General features: G+C 33.7%; 1 protein-coding gene across 1 annotated transcript; it reads left to right on the top strand.

The window, feature by feature from the left end:
* Window positions 1–202: 202 nt before the first annotated feature.
* LOC107032372 (putative ABC transporter C family member 15) lies at window positions 203–20,338 on the top strand. The gene is given in 12 exon segments (XM_027912192.1): window positions 203–436; window positions 13,340–14,623; window positions 14,626–15,650; window positions 15,746–15,832; window positions 16,422–17,066; window positions 17,613–17,777; window positions 18,062–18,356; window positions 18,585–18,799; window positions 19,113–19,418; window positions 19,493–19,556; window positions 19,647–19,886; window positions 19,954–20,338. Coding segments are annotated over 12 exon segments (4,509 nt in total). The 5' UTR covers window positions 203–363; the 3' UTR covers window positions 20,064–20,338.
* The last annotated feature ends 2,140 nt before the right edge of the window (window positions 20,339–22,478 follow it).

The following is a 22,478-nucleotide window of genomic DNA, read 5'->3' as shown; positions in this document are numbered from 1 at the left end:
AAATATTTTGAAAAAAAAGTTGAGAAAATTACAGTAAAAAAAGAAATTGTCCCAATATCTGTAAATCCCCTAACATTAAAAAAAAAAAAAAAGGAAAAAAAAAGAGAGTATATAGTGGGAGTCCCAGTAAAGAAAGTATATAGTGGGACTGTGGAAGTATTATTCGAACATATAAATATATCAGTTTGTGTGTATTATTCTCGAGTCCACCTACTATTTTAAATGCTTTTATCAATTTATTTTACTTGTTCACTATTTAAAAAATAGATAATATTATTGAGGCTTTTTTTTCATTTGATATTATGAACTACTAGGCATTGTCCAGTAGTTCATATATGGTATATATAGAGATGAATATTAAATATGACAGTATCTCTCTTCAAGTGCACAACAGAGAATATAATGTTGTTAGACTCCATCTCCAAGCTCCTTGCAAGTAAGCCCTTCTCATCCTTTCCCTTTATTCCGTCTTTCAATCCAAAATATTTTCAAATTAAAGGACTTGGTATTAAGTATATGTATCTTTTTAAGAAACAACCAAACTTAATATACTACTTCATCACTTTGTATTAATTAAAATGCATTGGTGGACAATCAAACTAGTTAGTATATATATATATATATACCTAGCTTTGAGTGGCATAAAGTTCACCATTTATGGAACGCATATATACGTCTCCACATCATTCCACACACACACTAGCTAGCTACCTACATTCATAAGGCCAATTTATCTGTTTTACTCTTTATACTTCCATCACATCTTTCAAATATTTTAAAGGAAGTTTCAATCACTCACTTCAATTTTCTTTCAAATAAATAAAATTAATGCATATCCAAACACAACTTTAAAATCTGCACTTTGAAAATAATCTATTTAAATTAAACAGTTGTCGTATTTATGGAGTATATATATAGTTCCATATTCTCTTTGAGATGTTAAAATTTTAACCGACCAAGGTGACTATGGATATTCCAACTCTACGCAAACAAAATACTCTAGCAATGTAACTCAATATTGAACTATAAAAATTTGAACAATGATTTGATCAAATCACTCTAACGAAAGATCAAATACGGACACGTGGTGCAATCCTACAAAGAGACCTGATTTGATCAATTAATTAAACCCAAAATTTCAAAAATTACACATATCCACCCATTTAACCCACCCGTGTTTGTTGTTCCGTTAGAGTGAAGAACAGAACGCTCTAATTTTTGTGCATCAATGTCCCAAAAGTATGATGGAGGTATATGTGTACCACATTTATGATAGTTCGGGGGTATACTTTTCCTTTTTCCCTATTATTATTTCTATTTCATTTTTATTTTCTTATTTCATAATATAAATCTCTTCTTTCTTTTTTCCAAATAATTATTTTTATATAATTTTCATCTGATATAAAATTTAATTTTTTCAATTTTTTTGTTTATATAAAATATTTTATTTTAAATTTATAAATAACATAAATTGGAAGCAAATATTATATAATTTACAAATTAATGGACAATTCAAATAAAAGTGAAATCATTAATTAAATACTTAACTTTCAAGATTTTTACGTTGCTCCCATAAATGATCTATTAACCAATTATGGAGTTCAAAATGAGCATTTTTGTATATGATTTTTTTATGTCTAGCTAAAACTTGACCAAAATCAAAGATTTTTATCTACCACCATTATTGTCGTTGTAGTTGGAACCTCTACGATATTTTTAATTGGTACAATTAAAATCATGTTAATCATTGATTATCATGTTGTGCAATATAATATATGTACTGATTATGTCATGTAGCACTTCCTTTCTCCAAAAATGTGATTGTCCTATAAAAATTGCAAACCCTGGTTGCAAACCTTCAAATGTACATTCAACGCCTTTTCGTCATGCATTCTTGTTTCATCTTGAAATATTTCTTCTTTTGAGAACCTGAATTACAAATAGTTTGAATGTTGTAGACCATTAAAATTGTGCTTTCTATATAGTAAAAATTAATAATAAAATTAAGTTATATTAAATTGACAAAAAAATATTAAAATTGAAATATTATTTATAATTCGATATGAAAGTAGTATACATCAAATAATATGTATTTTTAAAAATATTATGTTACATTTAAAAAGAATTATGAATATGAGAGATTTAATTCATAGACATATATGAAAAATAATATGTTAATCACAAAACAATAGAAATAATAATAAATAATAAAAAAGTGAAATAGAAAGTGTTAATAACAGTTCTTCAAATTTGGAAAATTATTATTCAACTCTCTATACATGGAAAATAAAGAGTGAAATGGAGGGTGGTTTGAGAGCTCATTCTCTATTTTACTCTCCAAATATAGAAAATGATCAGTAAAATAAAGTGGATTGGAGATGGTCTCAGAAAATACATGTAACAACTAACGTATTGTTAGAGCTAAAAGGATTGGTCCTTGTGGAATTAAACTCATGGAATATAAATTAATATGAAGATTTAGTTAGAAGATAATTAGTAAAAAATAAAAGGTCATGAAAGTATCTTGGTGGATGAAATTAGTTAATGTAATGCAATATGTATTTAGAACAATAGTGGTAATAACTAAACATTGCAGAAACAATAAATTTCCAAAGTTTAAATCACCCAGTGAAGAACAAAAATTAATTAACAAAAAACTAGACCTCGCAAAACGTACTAGAATATGTATTGAAGGGAATCGAAGGAGAATCGAGCTCACTGAATTCACAATTTCCCCTTAAGAAATTTATTCCCCTCTAGTATCTGATATTTGAATTGGAATATATCCTCCCAAGATAGAACGATCTTAATCACTAGTGTGTTGATACCCAAAGCGCTGGTGTCAGTGATTCACTCAACAACAATAAAGTACACGAATAAAATTTGTGCAAAAGAAGAAGAAGAACTCAAAAAATTAATAAGTGAAAAGTCCGAAGAAGCACTGGTTCCGAAAGTTGCAACCTTTCATAAACCACTGACCATTCATGAAAGTTTGCAATCTTTCAAACGTTCATGACTGTTCTTGAAAGTTGCAACCTTTAGGAACATTCATCTCCAACAATGAAAAATTCAAATTAAACGTAAAAGTATTTTTAAATAAAATAAATTGTGTGGATTCGAGTCAGATTGAGACATTTTGGCTAATTAATCAAAAAATTAAAAAGTTTTGTCCATTTACTTAATTAAAAAATAATTATATAAATAATTAAAATAAACTTTGTCCAAAAGATAATCTCTCGATCATTTTCAAAGCCGAAGTCGAAGTCGAGCGAGCGACGACGACGACGCGAGGGAGGGTTTCCCTTTTAAAACCATTTTAACAACTAATAGAAGTGTTTCTCTATTTAAAAACTTTTATTTTTCTTTATACCACCAATGAGGGAGAAATGCCTTTTTACTAAAGCATAAGAGAACTTTTCAAGTTCCTCTCTTTTCATCTTCCCTCTATTTCACATTAGCTATTGCTATATACCTAACAATCCCTCACATAAATGGGTAGTGATTATTATAAAGGAATACACGGACGAGTGTATAATTTACAAGTAAGGATTAATTACATCTTGATAAGCAGGTTTTCCGTTGAACTTTTCATAGAGAACATATATCAAATATACTCGGTCAATCGGTATATGCGATATTTTTAAACTGTCGAGTTTTGTTGTATATCTAGACAATAATATGTCACATAATTAATACTTTACCATTTGCGATTCTTACGGTTGTGTTTGTTTTATCCATGAACACCTCCTAGTTTCATGAGTTTATAGAGAATAGACTTTTGACAATAATTCTCTTTGAAGCGGCTTACACTTCAAACTCATATAAGTGATTTCTAACCATGTCATCGCGTAGATACACTATCTGGTTAAGTCTGCCAAACTTATCAAATCATTAAAACATTAAGCTTTATTAACTCATTAACAAACCTTAATGTTTTAACCTCGTTCGTGAATATTGTCTTCATTATGCGAATGAATTGAGTTGACTAACATTGTCGAACCGTCAAACACAATTTTGTTTTTCTCCTTAAATTCAACTCTTGGGATTTATAGTTTGCTAGATAGAGTTATCGTCATGGTGAATTGTACTTAGACGTAAATCCATTCCCTTAAATGATCTTTCAACTACCTCTCTAACTAGGATTTTTGCTAGTGGATCTGACACATTATTGGTTAACTTCACATAATCAATTGTGATAATTCCATCAGAGAGCAGTTGTCTTACGGTATTAGTTTTCGTCTTATATGAAGAAACTTTTGTTGTACGTGACGTTCCCTACTCTAACTATTGTTTCTTGACTATCACAATGTATGCATATAGGTCTCATAGCTTTGTGACATAATAGAATATTCTCTTAGAAGTTTTGGAGCCATTTAGCTTCTTCACGGGCCATATCTAAGGCCATAAATTCACATTTCATTGTAGAGCGAGTGATACATGTCTATTTGGACAGTTACCAAAACACTGCTCCTCCACCAAGTGTAAACACATAACAACTTGTGAATTTTACTTCCTTTGACCAAGTGATCAAATTTGCATTATTATATCCTTCAATCACGACAGGATATTTATTATAATTCAAAGCATAGTATTATGTATGTTTCAAAATCCAACACACTTTTCATTGCATTCAGTGAGTTTGATTAGGATTACTACTGAACTACTCAACTTGCTAATAGCACATGATATATCTGAGCGCATACAATCTATAATATACATCAAGCTTCCCAAAACTCTGGTATATTCCAATGAGAGTCACTTTCACCTTCATTCTTTTACAATTTTAAAGCTTATATTAATTGGAGTTTTGACATCGTTAAAATTCAAGTGGTTGAACTTGTCCAATACCTTTAATATAATGAGTTAAAGATAATGTTAGTCCTTGTGGAGTTATGAGAATCCTGATTCCTAAGATCAAATCAGCAACTCTTGTAGAATTTATATCATTAATATCTTTGCTCATTATTAACTTGTCATCAGCATACATACAAACAATGATTTTATGATTTCAAACATTTTTAATGTAAACACATTTATCATATTCCTTAATTTTGAATCCATTGTCAACATTGTTAGTTCAGATTTAGCATGTCATTGTTTGAGTGATTGTTTGAGCCCATAAAATGACTTGACAAGCCAGCATATTTTCTATTCTTTACCAGGAACTACAAACCCTTCAGGTTGTTCCATGTAACTTTCTTCCTCCAAATCTCCATTAAAGAAGATTGTCTTAACATCCATTTGATGGATTTTAAGATCATGCATTGTCACTAGTTCTATTAACATCCTAATTGATGTTATCCTTGTAACTGGAGAGTATGTATCAAAGTAGCCTGACCTTTTTTTTCTGTATCCTTTGACTACAAGTCTAGCCTTATATTTGTCAATAGTCCCGTCGCCTTTCATTTTCCTTTTAAAGATACACTTTTTTCCTAAAAGTTTATTTCTAGGAGGATGATCAGTCAGTTCACAAGAATGATTACTTAAAATTGATTAACCTCAATATTGACTACTTCTTTCTAATAAGTTTGACTCAGACAAAGATATCGTTGCTTTAAATGTTTTAGGCTCATTTTCAAGCATGAATGCCACAAAATCTAGTCTGAAAGAACTGAATTTTCATTGACGATTACTACACCTAGGATCCTCGTGAGGTAGTGTCATTGAATCTTCTCGTGGTAGTTTAGGCATTTCACTTGTCGATTCATATTCAATTTTATACGTATAAATGTGTTCAAAAAACTCAAAATTATCTAACTCAATTAGTGTATTAACATGAATTTAGGATTATCAAATTTGTGAACCATAAAGCCAACAGGCTTTACTGTTCACAACATATCCAATAAATACATAAAATCCATTGTTTTAAGTCTATTTTCACCCTCTTGGGTAAATGAACCTATACCTTGGCAAAACACCCCACATTTTGAAATATTTCAAGTTGGATTTTCTCCTTTCAATAGATATATGGAATCTATTGTCATTTGCTATGTGGTACCCTATTGAGTATTTTGTTAGCCGTAAAGATGGTTTTCCCCAGCTTTTGCGGTGAATCAGAACTGATAATCAAGGCATTCATCATTTCTTTTAATGTTCTATTCTTCCGCTCCACCAGATTGTGGAGTATAGGGTGCCGTAGTTTGATGGATAATATCATATTCAAAATATAATTCAATAAAAGAAGATTCGTATTTTCCACCCATATAACTCCGAATCAATTTTATATTTTGATTTAATTGATTCTACACTTTATTTTTGTATTTATTAAATGCATCAATTGTTTCATTCTTACTATTAAGCAAATATACATAGCAAAATTGAGAACAATCGTCAATAGAAGTTACAAAATACTTTTTTCCCACCGCAAGATGGTGTTGACTTCATATCATAGATATTTGTGTGAATTAAGTCTAAAGGTTTTGAATTCATGTCAACAAACTTATAAGAATGTTTAATAAACTAACATTCAACAAAAATTTCACATTTTGATTTATCACATTTGAAGTCAAATAAAACTTCTTAAGTAATCAATTTTTGCAAGGCTTTGTAATTTACATGTCCCGAATGTTCATGCCCAAATGATTTGATTCTAATAAGTAAACAAAGCAAAACCCATATTAATATTGTCATTAACCATTACATTTAGTTTGAAGAGACCCTCAACGAGGTAGCCCTTCGTTAGGTGAGGTAGTCCTTCCCTACATCTCATTCTTACTTATTACAACTTTGTCACTAACTAAGATACAGTTAAGCTCATTTTTAACAAGAGTGCAACAGAAACTAAGTTCTACCTCATAGTAGGAACGTGCATAATGTTGTTCAAAGTCAACCCCAGTTCCTGCAATTCTTCTTGTTATTGTGTTACCATGAACAAATCTTAATCAAACTAAACAGGAGTATATGTTGCAAAGACTTCTTTTGCAGAGCAAATATGTTGAGTGGAACCTAAGTCATGAAATCACTCCATGGGATTTCCAACTAAGTTTCACTTTGAGATTATTGCACCGAGGTCATTTGCATCTTCTATCTTTTCCACGATGTTTGCTTGACTTTTGCCTTTGTCATTGTCTTTTGTTGGAGCATGATAGTCAGAAGACTTATGACCAGCCTTAACACAGTTGTAACAGTTGCCCTTGAATTTCTTCTTCACCTATTCTAACTTTTGTCGATTGGACTTCTTTCTCTTCTTGCCTTTGAAGGAGCTTCTTCAACAATATTAACTCCCTTATTGTCAAATTCTCATGAGAGTTCTTTTCGGGGGTCTTGTTATCTTCCTCAATCTTGAGCCGAATCACAAGATCTTCAAGATTTATTTCCTTATGTTTGTTCTTTAAATAATTCCTGAAGTCGTTCCACGAAGGAGGTAACTTCTCAATCATTGTAGTCACTTGAAAAGCATCATTAGTTATCATGTCATCATCAATTAGATCATGAAAAATAAGTTGAATTTCCTGTACTTGTAATCCAACAATTTTACTATCTGACATTTTATAGTCTAAAAACTCTGAGACCACAAAGATTTTCAAGCATGCATCTTCAACCTTATATTTCTTCTCAAGTGCATCCCTCAATTCTTTCAAAATTTTCATTGCACTATAGACATTATATCAGTCATCCTCTAAAGCACTTAATATGTAGACCTTACATAGAAAGTTCTGCTTGTTTCCATGCTTCAATAATCATGAACGTTTCTCTGTCTATCATTTCAGTAACAAACAGTGGAATTTTTTCATTGGTAAATTTTTACACGCTAAGAGTGGTAAGCCAAAAAAATACTTGTTGCTGCCATCCATTGATATTCACACTAGAGAATTTTCTTGATTTCTCTGCTGATGGTACAACAGTTCGGATTGGTGCAACAATAGCCACCGAAGTCGTAGCACTGTCAATTGTCATTTCTGATAAACAAAAATTGATACAAGTGATTGAGTAAGCAATAACTTAAATTGCAAATTTAATAGGAGGATAAAACAACTTGAAGTTTTTATCTCCACCAGAAACACAGATTAATAACAAATATAGTTTCCTTAAGACTGTTATACAATTTATATTTTGAACAATACTAGTGATAACAAAACTTTGTAGAAATAATAAATTTCCAAAGTTTAAATCACTCAATGAAAGAACATAAATTAATTAACAAAAAACTAATTTGTAAAACGTACTAGATCTTTATTAAACATAATGGAAAGAAAATCCCCTTAAAGCACTGATTCCGAAAGGAACGGGTCGATCGGATCTCTCATTCTATCAGAAGCCGAGTGAGAGACGACAGCGCGAGGAGGTTCTTTTTTCCAATCATTTTAACAACTAATAGATTTGTTTCTTTATTTAAATAATTCTATTTTTTTCCCACCACCAATGAGGGAGAAATGTATTTTTACTAAAGCATAAGATTACTTTTCAATTTTCTCTCTTTTCATCTTCCCTTCATTTCCCATTAACTCTTGACATATATACCCAAAATGTTAATCGTAAAATGGTTACACATGTTTAACCTTGTCATTTTTTACATATAGTGATTTCATGGATGACATCAATAGAAAAAAAATCATTCCTATAAATAGGTAGCTCCTAATTCATTTTCATAACATCCTTTCACTTGCCTTATCACCTTCTAAGACATTTTGTATTCTTTCTCTTGTAGTATGTCACTTCTACTCTTTGTAGGGTTGGTGTAATCGTTGTTTGGTAGACATTGGAACATTTTAATTAGAATTACGTAAAATATTATTGTTCATTATTTTCTTGTTTCCGCTAACAAGATCATGATTATATATATTTTAATAGTGTCATGTTTGGCAAAACAAATTATACTATATTGACTTGTTTACTCATTAAGATGTAGGAAGTTAATGGATTTTTCTTCAAATCTAAGTATTTTTGATAATTTTTCATTTTCAGTAAAATCGAAGAAATGAAAATAAAAGTGAAATTAGTGAGAGTATGTATTAATTTTCTAAATCCATTGTAAAGGAAGTGGCTGGACAAATTAAAGATTTATAGCTGCATTTAGGATGAATTAGAATAATGGAAGATGTGTGAAGGATAAATTTACTGCAACTTCAAAGATGGAGTGGAGTTCCCCTATACCTCCACTTCTGCTTAGTAAACCTATTAGGATATCATAGCCTAGTTCATGCTTCAATCATTTCTTCATAATTTAGGGAAGATCAACCATAACCGACATAAACCATGAGATCTTACATGGAATCTGGTGTCATAAATTCCCACAACGAAAAAGGGTGTTCCCCTTGCCAAGGTAGAACCTACTTACTAGCTACTATGTGGATCCACTAGCTAAGTCCTATGGGGGAACGTAGTTAAGGGATAGAGAGATTTATTCTAGAGACTCTACCGATTGCACTAATGGAGGAGCCCTCATCTCATGAATATCTCTAGGATGACCCAACCTTTTGCATTAATGGAAGGGTTTTTTCCTCATTGGTCATATCCTTTAGGTGCTTAGTATACTTTCCCAATTTACTACTATTAGTCTTTTTAATTGTATCTACATGTGTGAAGAAGTAGTCCCTCTTCATTCAATACGATTCAATATAAAGCTCTTAGATTCATTAGGTGAGAATATACTTTCAATCTAGAATCAACATACATATGTGAGTAGTACTTTCACAAGATCATTATAGTGTTTTCATGAGGAATATGTTTTCAATCAACACATTACTTTAGCATCATTCTACACAATTATGCAACATAATAGGTAAGGTTCAAAACAGTGGAGACCATCCAACAATACCCTACTTCCATCCTTTCATAAGCCATGTACCTTGAAAGCAAATCCAATTGTTCATGTACCACACTCTCCACATATATACAAACCCTATGATTTTACCCTTTTTCATGGTCAAGAATCAAGTATCATAATTACACCCAATGACATCATAATACACATGAAACAAGATTCTATAACTAGATAATCATCAATCACAATTCACAACGTACATATCTACTCAATTCATTCAACAACATTCTTGAAGTTAGGTCATAGGGTGCACATGGGTTCTTGGGAGATTCTCACAATAGAAATCATCAATTGATCCCAATACATTCAAATGTTAGTCAAATAACATAATGAAAATGATTTTTGAGTGAACCCATGGCTAGATCACAAGCACTAATTTTTGTCACCATAACAATTCTTAAAATAGAAATTTCGAAGGGCTTCATGGAGAAACTAATCCATGAATCAACATCCCCATACCTTGTTTGATGTAAATCCACGAGTTCGAAGTGAAAAAGGGTGAGTCTTGAGTGCTCTAGCTTGAGCTCTTCCTTGTTCTTCAATGGTGGGTTAGAGAGAGAATTTGTGAGAGAGGAAATATGGGTTTTGATTTTATGATTGGAGTTATATGGTGAAAGACTTATTTTATTTCTTTAACACTCCTTAATATACCTAATTAACTAATTATAATTGTGTTTAAGTGTTAATTAAGTGATTAGCTAATCACCTAATTATCCTTATTTTGGCCGTATTTGAGGCAGTGAGCAGTGCCCATTGACGAGTCCCTGTTGACGGGGCGTCAATGCATTGACGGACCGTGCTGGTCACTCGTCAATTGGGAATGAGATTGGTTTTTCGAGGCTAATTTCGAGGAGACTAGTATGGACTCATGATCCCATTGACGGGGCGTGAGTCCATTGACGAGGCATCAATGGTTCTCGTGAACCAAAGCTGTTTTTGATAGCTTTTTGGAATCTTTCTTTGGTCCTTTCGTTAGTCCTTGAGAGGGTCTTAGGGTTGTCGTGCCTTGATGTTTAGGTATTAGAACCATAGTTTAGGGTTCAGAAGATTAATTTAGGACCTTAACCTCACATTTATACTTCCTTAGGACATTAGAATACGGCTTCGGCTCTAGTATAGGTCATTAGACATACGGGGTGTTACAGTTGTACTATTGGCGAATCTTCGAAACCATTTTTGTGATTTCACCATCTTTCACTTCTGTGGTTGGAATGAAAGCTCCACTAGCATTGTATCCCGTAACCTGTCTTCAACCATTAAATAGTCGTGCATTCTTGTTTTCCACCAATTGTAGAACTAGCCATTGAAACAAGGTGGTCGTATTGAGGATTGTCCTTCTTCAAGGTTCAGTGGATCATCCATTCTTTTACAAAAGTATCTCTCTTGGTGTTAACCAGCTAGAGAGAACTAGCTTCATACTAATTGATAGAGTCCCTTGACTCAGCAAGAACTATAATGAAGAATAAATAATGAAGAGAACACAACACAAGAAGTTTATGTGAAAACCTCCATGCTTAAGGGAGTAAAACCACGACCTGTCCCACGGGATTTTCAACTGTTTCCACTAATCTCTTCAAGCAAAAGTGAAACCCAATTACAGCCAACGTGAGAAGAAGTTATTAATCTCAATAACTATATTACATACTGAGCCTAAGCAAATACCACACTGCCCACTATGCTATCACCACTAGACAAATTAGAATTTGACTAAACAGTTACCACACTGCCCACTAAATCAGCTATCATCTAAAAGATTTAGAATTTGACTAAGCAGCAAATAATGTTGCCCACTAAATCCGTTAAGGGTGACTGATTTGGACTTTTACAAACAAAACATGAGATTTGAATCCTTCATAGATTAGGAACAGACTTATAATATAAGTACATGAAAGATAATCCTAAGACAACTAAGCTTCCAGCTCTATCAGGTCTTGTTGTTCTTGAGGATTATGCTTCACTTTGATGTTAGCCTTTGCAATAGTTCTTGAGAGTTTTCAAGTTGTAAAAATTATGTTTGTGACTATTGGACATAATCTTTATGAAGAATAGTCACAACCTTTGAGGCCATCCCATTGGCCGAGGTTTTTCCCATTTCTGCCATTGTTGGAGACCGTCACCAACCAATTGTACTTTCTTCCAGCCTGGCAGTTGTGTATATTTGTACAATCAGTATGATTTCCCAACAACGTAACATTGTGGTAAATATTCATGAACAAATGCGTATTAGCATTTGTTTTCATTAGAGAATCAAAAAATTAAGAAATTATTCAAAACAAATGGAAAATTCATCAATATATAAATTTCAAACAGAATCAAGTAATGATGAATAGAAATTGATAATAATTTTAACATGCACTGCTAGAAAAGGTTGATCCCATCAATAACCCCTTAAAATTGGTACTAAGTTTTTTCTTACCCTCCCTAGGAACTCCCACCCTTTTTGCTCCCTTGGTGACTCAAACTCGCAACCTTCGAGCTGGAAGTGAGGGGTGCTTTCTATACGATCAACTCTCTCTCGTCAATACTAAGTTTCATTTAGACACCTCAATTGAATCGTGTTCACTTTAAATACCTACCTTATGTAGGACTGCTTTGTCTCATTTTGACATTTTTTATGCTAACTCAACATAATGCTTATTGTGCAACACGAATTTAAGAACATTTGAGAAGTTTTATGCTTGAATAATTTTTTCTCTTTGCCACCATAGACCAGCCCTCAACACCACACAAATTTTGAGAAAACATATAATTTTTGTTGGATTTCTACACTACTTAATATTTTCTTTTTTCTTGAAAATCAAACTCATTTTTTTTATCCATCATTCAATAATAATACAAAATACATAATAATTTCATTTTTTTCACTTATGTTGCACTATATCCATTAGATGTAACATAAATAATTGAATTATTATTTAACTAATCCTCTCCAACCCAATAGAGATGAATATTTCAAAAAAAAAAGAGATTCTTATAGTTAAATCTTCTACTGCAATTGTAATGACTTCTCGCTAAAAAAAGGACAAAAAATACATAATGAAAGAAGAAAGAAGAAGATGGAGGAAATGGGTTGGGAGAAGGGGGGAGATTATGTATAGATGATCGAGGAGAAGAGAAATTTTTTTTAAAAAATAGGAGCGAAATACTGAGAAGAAGAAAAAAAATTCTAGGCAAAAAATAAGAAGAAGATGGAGAACGAAATATGCTGGAAGATTCTCTTGGTGCAGTTGGGGAAAGAGGAAGATGAAGTAAGACAGTGTGGGGGCATGGAGTTAGAGATCTGGAGGGGAAAAAAAGGAATTACAAGTGAAGTTTTTCTAATTTTTTTTTAAATCCATTTGTCACATACTGATTGGTCTATTTTTCTACATAAAGGCATTTGTCACTATACTCTTAAGGTGGATGTGTGAATATAAAAAAAAGTATTGAAATGAGACAACAAAGACTTACTATAAGTGTTCAAAATGAATAAAAGTTTACTTGGTGTCCACTTTAAGGGCCGCAAAAAAAAAACTAGTTTAAGAATAGTTTAGTCTACTTTATATTAATGATGATTCTTCTTTTGAACAATGGCAGATATGAATTTAACTAAATTACAGATTGTGTGGCTACAGCCATTGTGGCGCTGCTTATGGGAGGACGTGAACATCATTGTCTTACTGGGATTCCTGGGAATCTTACTACTGGACTCACTCCTGTGCAAAAGCAGAGAGAAAGCTATGACTGTAGGCACAAAAGTTGGTATTTCCTACATATTTAGCATTATCTGCACAATCATCTTATTGAGCACTCATCTCATTTTTCTCTTGATGTTGCAAAAGAGAAATGGTGCTCATTGCCAATTCAAGTTTCCAATTCTTTCATCTGAAATTCTGCAAATAACATCATGGGTAGCTTCATTTATTGTTCTCTACGCAACTCAAAATAAGAAATGCATAAAGTTTCCTTGGGTCCTTAGAATCTGGTGGATTTCCAACTTCTTTCTTTCTCTTGCTCGTGCAACTCTTGATGCCCATTTTGTCATCACAAGCGAGGAACATCTAGGACTTGCAGACTATGTGGATATCCTTAGTCTTATTGCATCAGCCTGCCTTCTAGTTATCTCTATTAGAGGGAAAACAGGCATAATTTTTGACATCTCAGCCAGCACAACTGAACCACTTCTAAATGGAAAGAGGGAAAAACATTCCGAAGTCAAAAGGGACAGCCTATATGGAAAAGCTAGTCTTCTCCAATTGATCACCTTCTCTTGGCTCAATCCACTATTTCAAGTTGGAATCAAGAAGCCCATTGATCGTGAGGATGTCCCAGATGTCGACTTCAGGGACTCTGCAAAATTTGTATCTGATTCCTTTGACGAAAGCCTCAAGTATGTAAAGGAAAGGGATGGAACTAGAAACCCATCTATCTATAAGGCCATTTACTTATTTGGAAGAAAGAAAGTAGCAATCAATGCCATCTTCGCAGTTATTAGTGCAGGATCATCTTATGTTGGTCCATACCTTATTGACGACTTTGTAAACTTCCTCAGCAAAAAGAAATTTCGGGGGTTACAAAGTGGGTATTTTCTAGCATTAGCTTTTCTTGGTGCAAAAATGGTTGAGACAATTGCAGAAAGGCAGTGGATATTTGGAGCGCGGCAGCTAGGCCTTCGGATCAGAGGTGCTCTGATATCTCATATTTACCAAAAGGGCCTACTTTTATCAAGTCAATCACGCCAAAGCTACACGAGCGGAAAAATAATCAATTACATGAGTGTAGATGTCCAAAGGATTACAGAGTTTATATGGTACCTCAACTCAATATGGATGTTACCTATCCAGATATCATTGTCTATCTATATTTTACACATTAATCTAGGGATGGGGCATTTTTGGCATTAGGAGCAACTCTGATACTCATGACCGGCAACATACCCCTAATAAGAATCCTAAAAGGTTATCAAACTAAGATAATGGAGTCCAAAGATGAAAGAATGAAATCCACCGCAGAGATTCTGCGAAATATTAAGACTATCAAACTTCAGGCATGGGATAGTTATTATCTACAGAAGCTGGAAATCTTGAGAAAAGTTGAGTATAATTGGTTGTGGAAGTCACTTAGATTGTCAGCTCTAACTACTTTTATATTCTGGGAATCACCTATATTTATTTCTGTGGCAACCTTTTCTGGATGTGTTATGATGGGCATCCCATTGACTGCAGGGAGGGTCTTATCTGCATTTGCTACATTTCGGATGCTTCAAGATCCTATATTCAATTTTTCAGATTTACTCTCTACGATAGCACAAGGAAAAGTTTCTGCTGATAGAATTGCTTACTACCTGCAGGAAGATGAGATTCAACCAGATGCACTTGAATTTGTTCCCAAAGATGAAACACAACTTGGGGTTGAGATCAAGAGTGGAACATTCAGCTGGGACAAAGAATCAGGAATCCCAACCCTTGATGGAATAGAATTACAAGCTAGGAGGGGAATGAGGGTGGCAATTTGTGGCTCTGTTGGATCAGGGAAGTCAAGCTTGCTCTCTTGTGTTCTAGGAGAGATGCAAAAACTGTCAGGGATCATCAAGATCAGCGGTGAAGTAGCGTATGTTCCTCAGTCTCCTTGGATACTTACAGGAAATATCAAGGAGAATGTTCTATTTGGAAAACCTTATGAGAGTGTCAAATATGACAAAACAGTTGAAACATGTGCTCTGAAAAAAGATTTTGAACTATTCCCTGCTGGTGATCTTACTGAAATAGGAGAAAGAGGGATAAATATGAGCGGAGGTCAGAAGCAGAGAATACAAATTGCTCGTGCGGTCTATCAAGATGCTGATATATATCTTCTTGATGACCCCTTCAGTGCTCTCGATGCTCATACAGGAACACATCTCTTTCAGGTGGGTTGTTCAGCATACTAATTCTAGTGAAAAAAGACTATAATTATATATGGATAACAATTAAGCTATATATTAAAATTTTCTGTATGGTGCAGGAGTGTTTGATGAGGGTTCTCAAGGATAAGACCATACTATATGTTACACATCAAGTTGAGTTTCTTCCTGCAGCAGATCTCATTCTGGTATGCAGGGAAACAGAATTTCAAATTTTTCCATTGATGCACCACCTATTAATTTGATAAAATATCTGCATAATTTATGAATACTAGCATCACCCTTACAAAGCAACAATCTTCCTATATAGTGACTCTAAAAATGATGATTCAGATTAAAGACCTATATTCCTTTGTTTACATGAACATATCAAGTCCATAAGTGATTGTATTTGATATTCGAAAAAGATAGTAATTCAAAAAAAGTAAACAACTTTTTAGTCAAGGGTCTAGCAACATAAATATTGGAATAGGATTCTATAGTATCCCTCCCCCCTTCAAAATCAGACATGAAAGTTTCGCCTCATCCAACTCAAGAAGGTACACAAAATAAGGAAATCCCAATATACAAAGATCGAGGTTTACTCCTTGCTCAAGTGTATACATTGTTGCACAGTTCAAAACAAGCTGGAACGTGTTAGAACTTTCCAAATATATGGAGGAAAGATCATATTAATATTTAGACTCTTATGGGAAATACTTCATACCACTTAAGATTTTGAAAATTTTGACCAACATGCAAAACTCTATGAAGAATCTTACTCGTTAATATCAACAGGTGATGCAAAATGGAAGAATTGCACAAGCTGGTACTTTTGAAGAACTATTGAAACAAAATATTGGATTTGAAGTTCTAGTTGGAGCACACAACCAGGCTTTAGAATAAGTTTTAACAGTTGAAAGCTCAAGTTGGGTATTTGAACATGCATTTACTGATGGTGATCTTGATACAGATAGTAACATAAATGCAGTTCCTCACGCTAAGCAGGCAGAAAACAATCTCTGCGTAGAGATAACAGAAAAGGATGGCAGACTTGTGCAGGATGAGGAGAGAGAAAAAAGAAGCATTGGGAAGAATGTTTACATTTCTTACTTGACCATTGTGAAAGGTGGTGCCTTTATTCCAATAATTCTTCTAGCGCAATCATCATTTCAAGTGCTTCAGATAGCGAGCAACTACTGGATGGCATGGTCATGTCCCACAGGTGATACATCACCAATAGCAGAGAAGATGAACTTCATACTTTTTGTTTATGTGCTTCTCGTTGTAGGAAGTTCTCTTTGTGTGCTAGTCCGGTCTTCATTTTTGGCTATAGTAGGCCTTCAAACCGCAGAAAAGCTCTTTAGCAACATGCTGTACAGCATCCTTCGTGCTCCTTTGTCATTCTTCGACTCTACTCCTATTGGAAGAATCTTAAATCGCGTAAGTAACTCAAAGTTAGTTGATTGTTATCATACATAGAGGACATCATATCAGCAACAGTTTACTGTCCTTAATTTGAATGAGATATGTGCATTTAGCTAATTACTAGTATATACTGCATAAGTAGTATTAGCTGCGTAGTTTTTCTTATCCTTAATTTACACGAATAGATAGATATACCCCTGATACATGTTAAAAATGAATAAATAGGAAGAAATCAGAATGATATCAGCTATAAGTCGGAGGAACATATTTGAGAAAATCTAAATAATGGAATGTTAACTATATCTCATAACTGCATAAAGCAAGTAGGCGTCTTCCAGTGTACAGTCATGTGGTATCTGAATTTGTCCGCTCAACCAACCGTAACTCACAAATTAATCCATAGAGAAATATAATACTAAGGTAGACAGGATAAAAACATGACAAAAGCAAAGTGAAGGGTCGATATACTTGCTATAACCTCTAGAATTAAAGGCTATAATTCAGTTGATTCATGCAATCCTATTGAATCAATCATCAAGACATCTCTTATTACATGAACAGGCATCGACAGACCAAAGTGTTCTAGACTTGAAAATGGCAAACAAGTTGGGTTTGTGTGCCTTCTCCATTATTCAGCTTCTTGGGACAATTGCAGTCATGTCGCATGCCGCATGGGAAGTATTTGTCATCTTTATTCCAGTAACAGCAGTCTGCATTTGGTACCAGGTAGGTAAGCAGTACATGTTTAATCTTCGAATGCTCAATAGATTAAAACAAGAAGTTGTGTCTTGTTTTGGCAAAGTACTCTACTAAAATAAGCATTTCCCATTTAGCTACCATGTAAAAGATTTTTTTTATACATTAGTGAGTGAAGTTTGGGAAAATATTGGTACACTTAATAGTTTGAAGATGAAAGGATTAACAAACTCTATATTTGTTTAAGATTCCAAAAGTTCTCTTTATAATTTTAACATAATGTAATTTAAAGATTTTATTGTCAAAAATACCAGCAATACTACATACCAACCGCAAGGGAGCTTGCTCGATTATATGGAGTTCAAAGAGCTCCGATCCTCCATCACTTTGCAGAATCACTCGCAGGAGCAACAACAATTCGTGCTTTCAACCAAAAAGATCGATTTGCACATGCAAACCTTTGTCTCATAGATGGTCATTCAAGGCCATGGTTTCACAATGTATCCGCAATGGAATGGCTTTATTTTAGGCTCAACCAGCTAGCTAATTTTGTTTTCGCCTTCTCCCTTGTTCTGCTAGTCACACTCCCAGAAGGAATCATAAATCCAAGTAAGCATCAGAAACTATTTATCTTTATGTTTTTATGTAGAGCAGAGGTAGGATCTAAAGATAGAAAAAACATGTTATCCACCAAAGTTATGTTTCTTAAGAAAGTCAAGTTTATCAGAAGTTTCTTTTCTCGCTTTCTTTTGCTAATGTAGTGGTAGTGTAAGGTGTTAAGAGGTTCAATTTCATAAAATAAATCAGAGGAAACTAATATTGCTTTATATTCTACAGGCATTGCAGGATTAGCAGTAACATACGGGATCAATTTGAATGTTTTACAAGCTTCAGTTATATGGAACATTTGCTATGTTGAAAACAAAATGATATCAGTTGAAAGGATTCTCCAGTACTCTAACCTTTCCAGTGAAGCACCTCTTGTTATTGAAAATAGCAGACCATCAATCACTTGGCCAGAAACTGGTACAATTTCCTTCCAAAATTTGCAGGTAAAGAGAGTGTCTCATAGCTTAGATAGAACTAGACTTGATTATGAAGTTCACAATAACGCAATAGGATATCATCCAATAGTAACAGATGTCAAAGATGCTAGACAATTCAAAAACTTGTAAGGCTTTCAGAAAATCCTGTACAATTTTTGTGGTTCTAGTATGTCTTCACTATTCCTATAATGATGAGGATGCAAGGAATAAAGCTATATTTACCCAAAAACTGACAGGAATATTATGTACTTGTTTACATGTGTTTTTAGCTTGATTGAATTTCCACCCACCGATATTATCATTGTACGTCTATCTGCAGATACGTTATGCTGAACACCTCCCTTCTGTTTTGAAAAACATAATATGCACATTGGCAGGAAGTAAGAAATTTGGTGTTGTAGGCAGAACAGGAAGTGGTAAATCAACCCTCATTCAGGCTCTTTTCCGTATTATAGAACCCCAAGAAGGAAACATTATTATTGATGATGTCGATATTTGCAAGATTGGCCTTCATGATTTGAGGTCAAGGCTTAGTATTATTCCTCAGGATCCAACAATGTTCGAGGGAACAGTTAGAGGAAACCTAGATCCAATAGCACAATACTCTGATATTGAAATTTGGGAGGTATGTATTGCACACGGTATTGAAAAAAAGTTATTTAGGTCAGTGAAATAATGTAGTCAAGACTTCTTTGTCAGGCTCTGGACAAATGTCAACTTGGCAATATAGTACGTGCAAAGCCAGAGAAACTAGAATTTACAGGTTAGACTAGAAATTTTCATGATAAGAAGTAGAATGTTTAGGCATATTTCCTTGTTGAAACATACTAATGTATTAAGTTTAATTTTACAGTGGTTGAAAATGGAGAAAACTGGAGTGTTGGTCAAAGGCAACTTTTCTGTCTTGGAAGGGCCTTGCTGAAGAAAAGCAGTATTCTTATTCTGGATGAAGCAACAACATCACTTGATGCAGTAACTGATGCAGTGTTGCAAAAGATTATCAGTCAAGAGTTCAGAAATCAAACAGTCGTCACGATAGCTCACAGAATCCACAGAGTCATTGATAGTGATTTTGTCTTGGTCTTGAATGAAGGTAAAATTTTAATGCACCTAAATCTCTTTATTTTGTACGTTGCTTCTAATTCCTTGTCCTTAAACAGGAAGAATAGCTGAATATGACACACCAGCAAGGCTATTGGGAAGACATGATTCTTTATTCTCCAAATTGATAAAGGAGTATTCAATGAGATCAAAAAAATTAATAGCTTAGCTATATTACAGACTTGATCTTCATTTCTACATTCAGCAAAAAGCAGTGAAAGAAGAAACAAATGATAACAGAAAGCTAAAGCTTTAATAAAAGCTGAAAAATCGATATTCTTATCACTATGCCATAGGATGTTGAAAATTATGTAAGCTTAGTTCAGTATAGTGAAAAACTTAACACAAAATGAAGAATACACACATCCCAGCATTGGAACTCTGTAAGATTTTGTAGACTTCGTTTACGAAATTACCAATAATTATGTTCAATTCAAACTTGCAGTTTGGGAGAGGTTATGTTGATGATACATATATAATTTTCTGAATTCCCACATGTCACTGCCTGATGAAAAGTATAGGTTCATTAAGCTTGCAATTCTCAACTCAAATTAAACAGTTAAAACCCTCAACAAACTAGTATGCCATAAAAAGAAACTTGTGATAACGTTCAACTACTCGTATGCAATATAAAAGCCAAAGAAGAGTTGGAGCCTATCTCACATGAATGGATGAATCATGTGGGTTTTTATCAAACCCAGCATGTAAACTATTCAAATCAATCAAACACTTTAATTCAGATAAATAATTTTAAGCTTCAACTGTTATACGAACTAAATCAAGTCATTATCAATCGTCACCTTTCACTTCAATGATCTTTCACAAGTAACATTAAAGATATAAAGTAAACAAGAGTTTGCAACCTATTGATGAAATCATAAAGAGACAGATGAATCCAGATCAGATTAACACTTAATAAGCAATAAATCAATACCCAATTGTGAAATTAATCATCCATACATTGCACACCTAAGAATAGGGAGTTTGGCTTCTCATAATAAAACTTTACTAAAGTTATCACTCATAGTAGCTACTTGATTGAAAATCCTAAGGAAATAATCACTGACACCTTCAATCTCAAGAAGGTTCTCAGAAATCTTCAAGTACTAGGTTCTTCCCACCATTGATGATCGAAGAGGGCTATGGCAGTGACTAAATGCAGTTGTTGCTAATCATGAGGGACTTTGATGTTGTGTTGAAAGGTGAAGACATATATAATGGTAGTCATTTGGCTGATGCAGAAGTCAAAGATTTTGAAGAATTCCTATTAAGCATATGGGTCAGTGAGATGAAATTCGTTGGCAGATTCTATACCTGGACTGGCAGCCATGTTCTAAGCAAAACTGATAGGACCTTAGTAAATCCACTATGGATGACTACATGGCCTCAACTTGAAGTGGTAGACTTGAAGTGGTACTACCTAGTTTTCAGACCACTCACTTTTGTGTGTTACAGTGGAAGGGAAATAGGGAAGCAATCAAAGCCCTTCAAATTTCTCAATCCTCTGACCGAACGTAAAGATTTTACTGCGACAGCCTAAGGGAAGTATTTGGCAAAAACTCAAAGACATGAAAGGAAGTATGAAATCTTAGAATGTGAAAGAGTTCTCAAATGTGGATAATAGGATAAATGATTTGAGACGACAACCGGAAGCGGTCCAAATATATCTCAGATCTCAACACTCTAACCCTGATACCTATGCTCTTGAGATAGATATAAAAGTGGGATTAGAAAAGTGTCTTAATGTTGAAGAAAGTATACTTAGGCAAAAGTCAAGGTTACAATCAATCTAGGGGATGCAAACTCAGCTTATTTTTTTGCTTATATGAAACAAAGGGTAAGCCAAAATTACATTACAAGCCCTAGTATCAGGTACTGGAGCATTGCTACTATTAAATACTGAAGTTGTCATTGGATTTTATAAGACTCTACTTGGTACCAGGGCTGATGAAATACCTTATATACACCATTCTGTGATGGCTGTGGGTCCTATACTGAATAGAACTCAACAATTGCAATTGATATGTCCAATTAGACAGGAGGAAATTTTGCAAGCTTTACATAGCATTGAAGATCTTAAACCTCCTGGTTGTGATGTTTTCAATGCCCAATTTTCCAAAAAGCATGGCTAGTTATTGTAGAGGAGGTAACTGAAGCAGTGAGATTTTTTTTTTGAGAACTTAAGAATATTCACACGATAAACTGCACCACTATCACATTAATTCCCAAAATTCCAAATACCACTTCAGTGAAAAAGTTCAGACCAATTTCTTGTTGCACTATGTTATACAAGTTGATATTTAATTAGGTGCTCACTAGAAGGCTACAACATGTAATGGACTACCTTATAGATAGCGGTCAGAATGTATTTGTCCCTGATTAAATACAATATCCTGCTTAGCCATGAGCTTGTTAAAGGGCATGGATGAAAAGGTATCTCCTCTAGGTGCATGCTTAAAATTAACATGCAAAAGGCATATGACTCAATAGAGTGGCCTTTTCTAGAAAAAATCCTTAATGCTTTGAATTTCCCTTTCAAGTTTATTAAGTGGGTAATGAGTTGCATGTAGAACCTGTCCTACTC

Source organism: Solanum pennellii, chromosome 10 (assembly GCF_001406875.1).
Source record: "Solanum pennellii chromosome 10, SPENNV200".
NCBI lineage: Eukaryota > Viridiplantae > Streptophyta > Magnoliopsida > Solanales > Solanaceae > Solanum > Solanum pennellii.
Note: the sequence above shows the minus strand (reverse complement) of the source record. Positions and strands in the feature narration are given on the sequence as shown.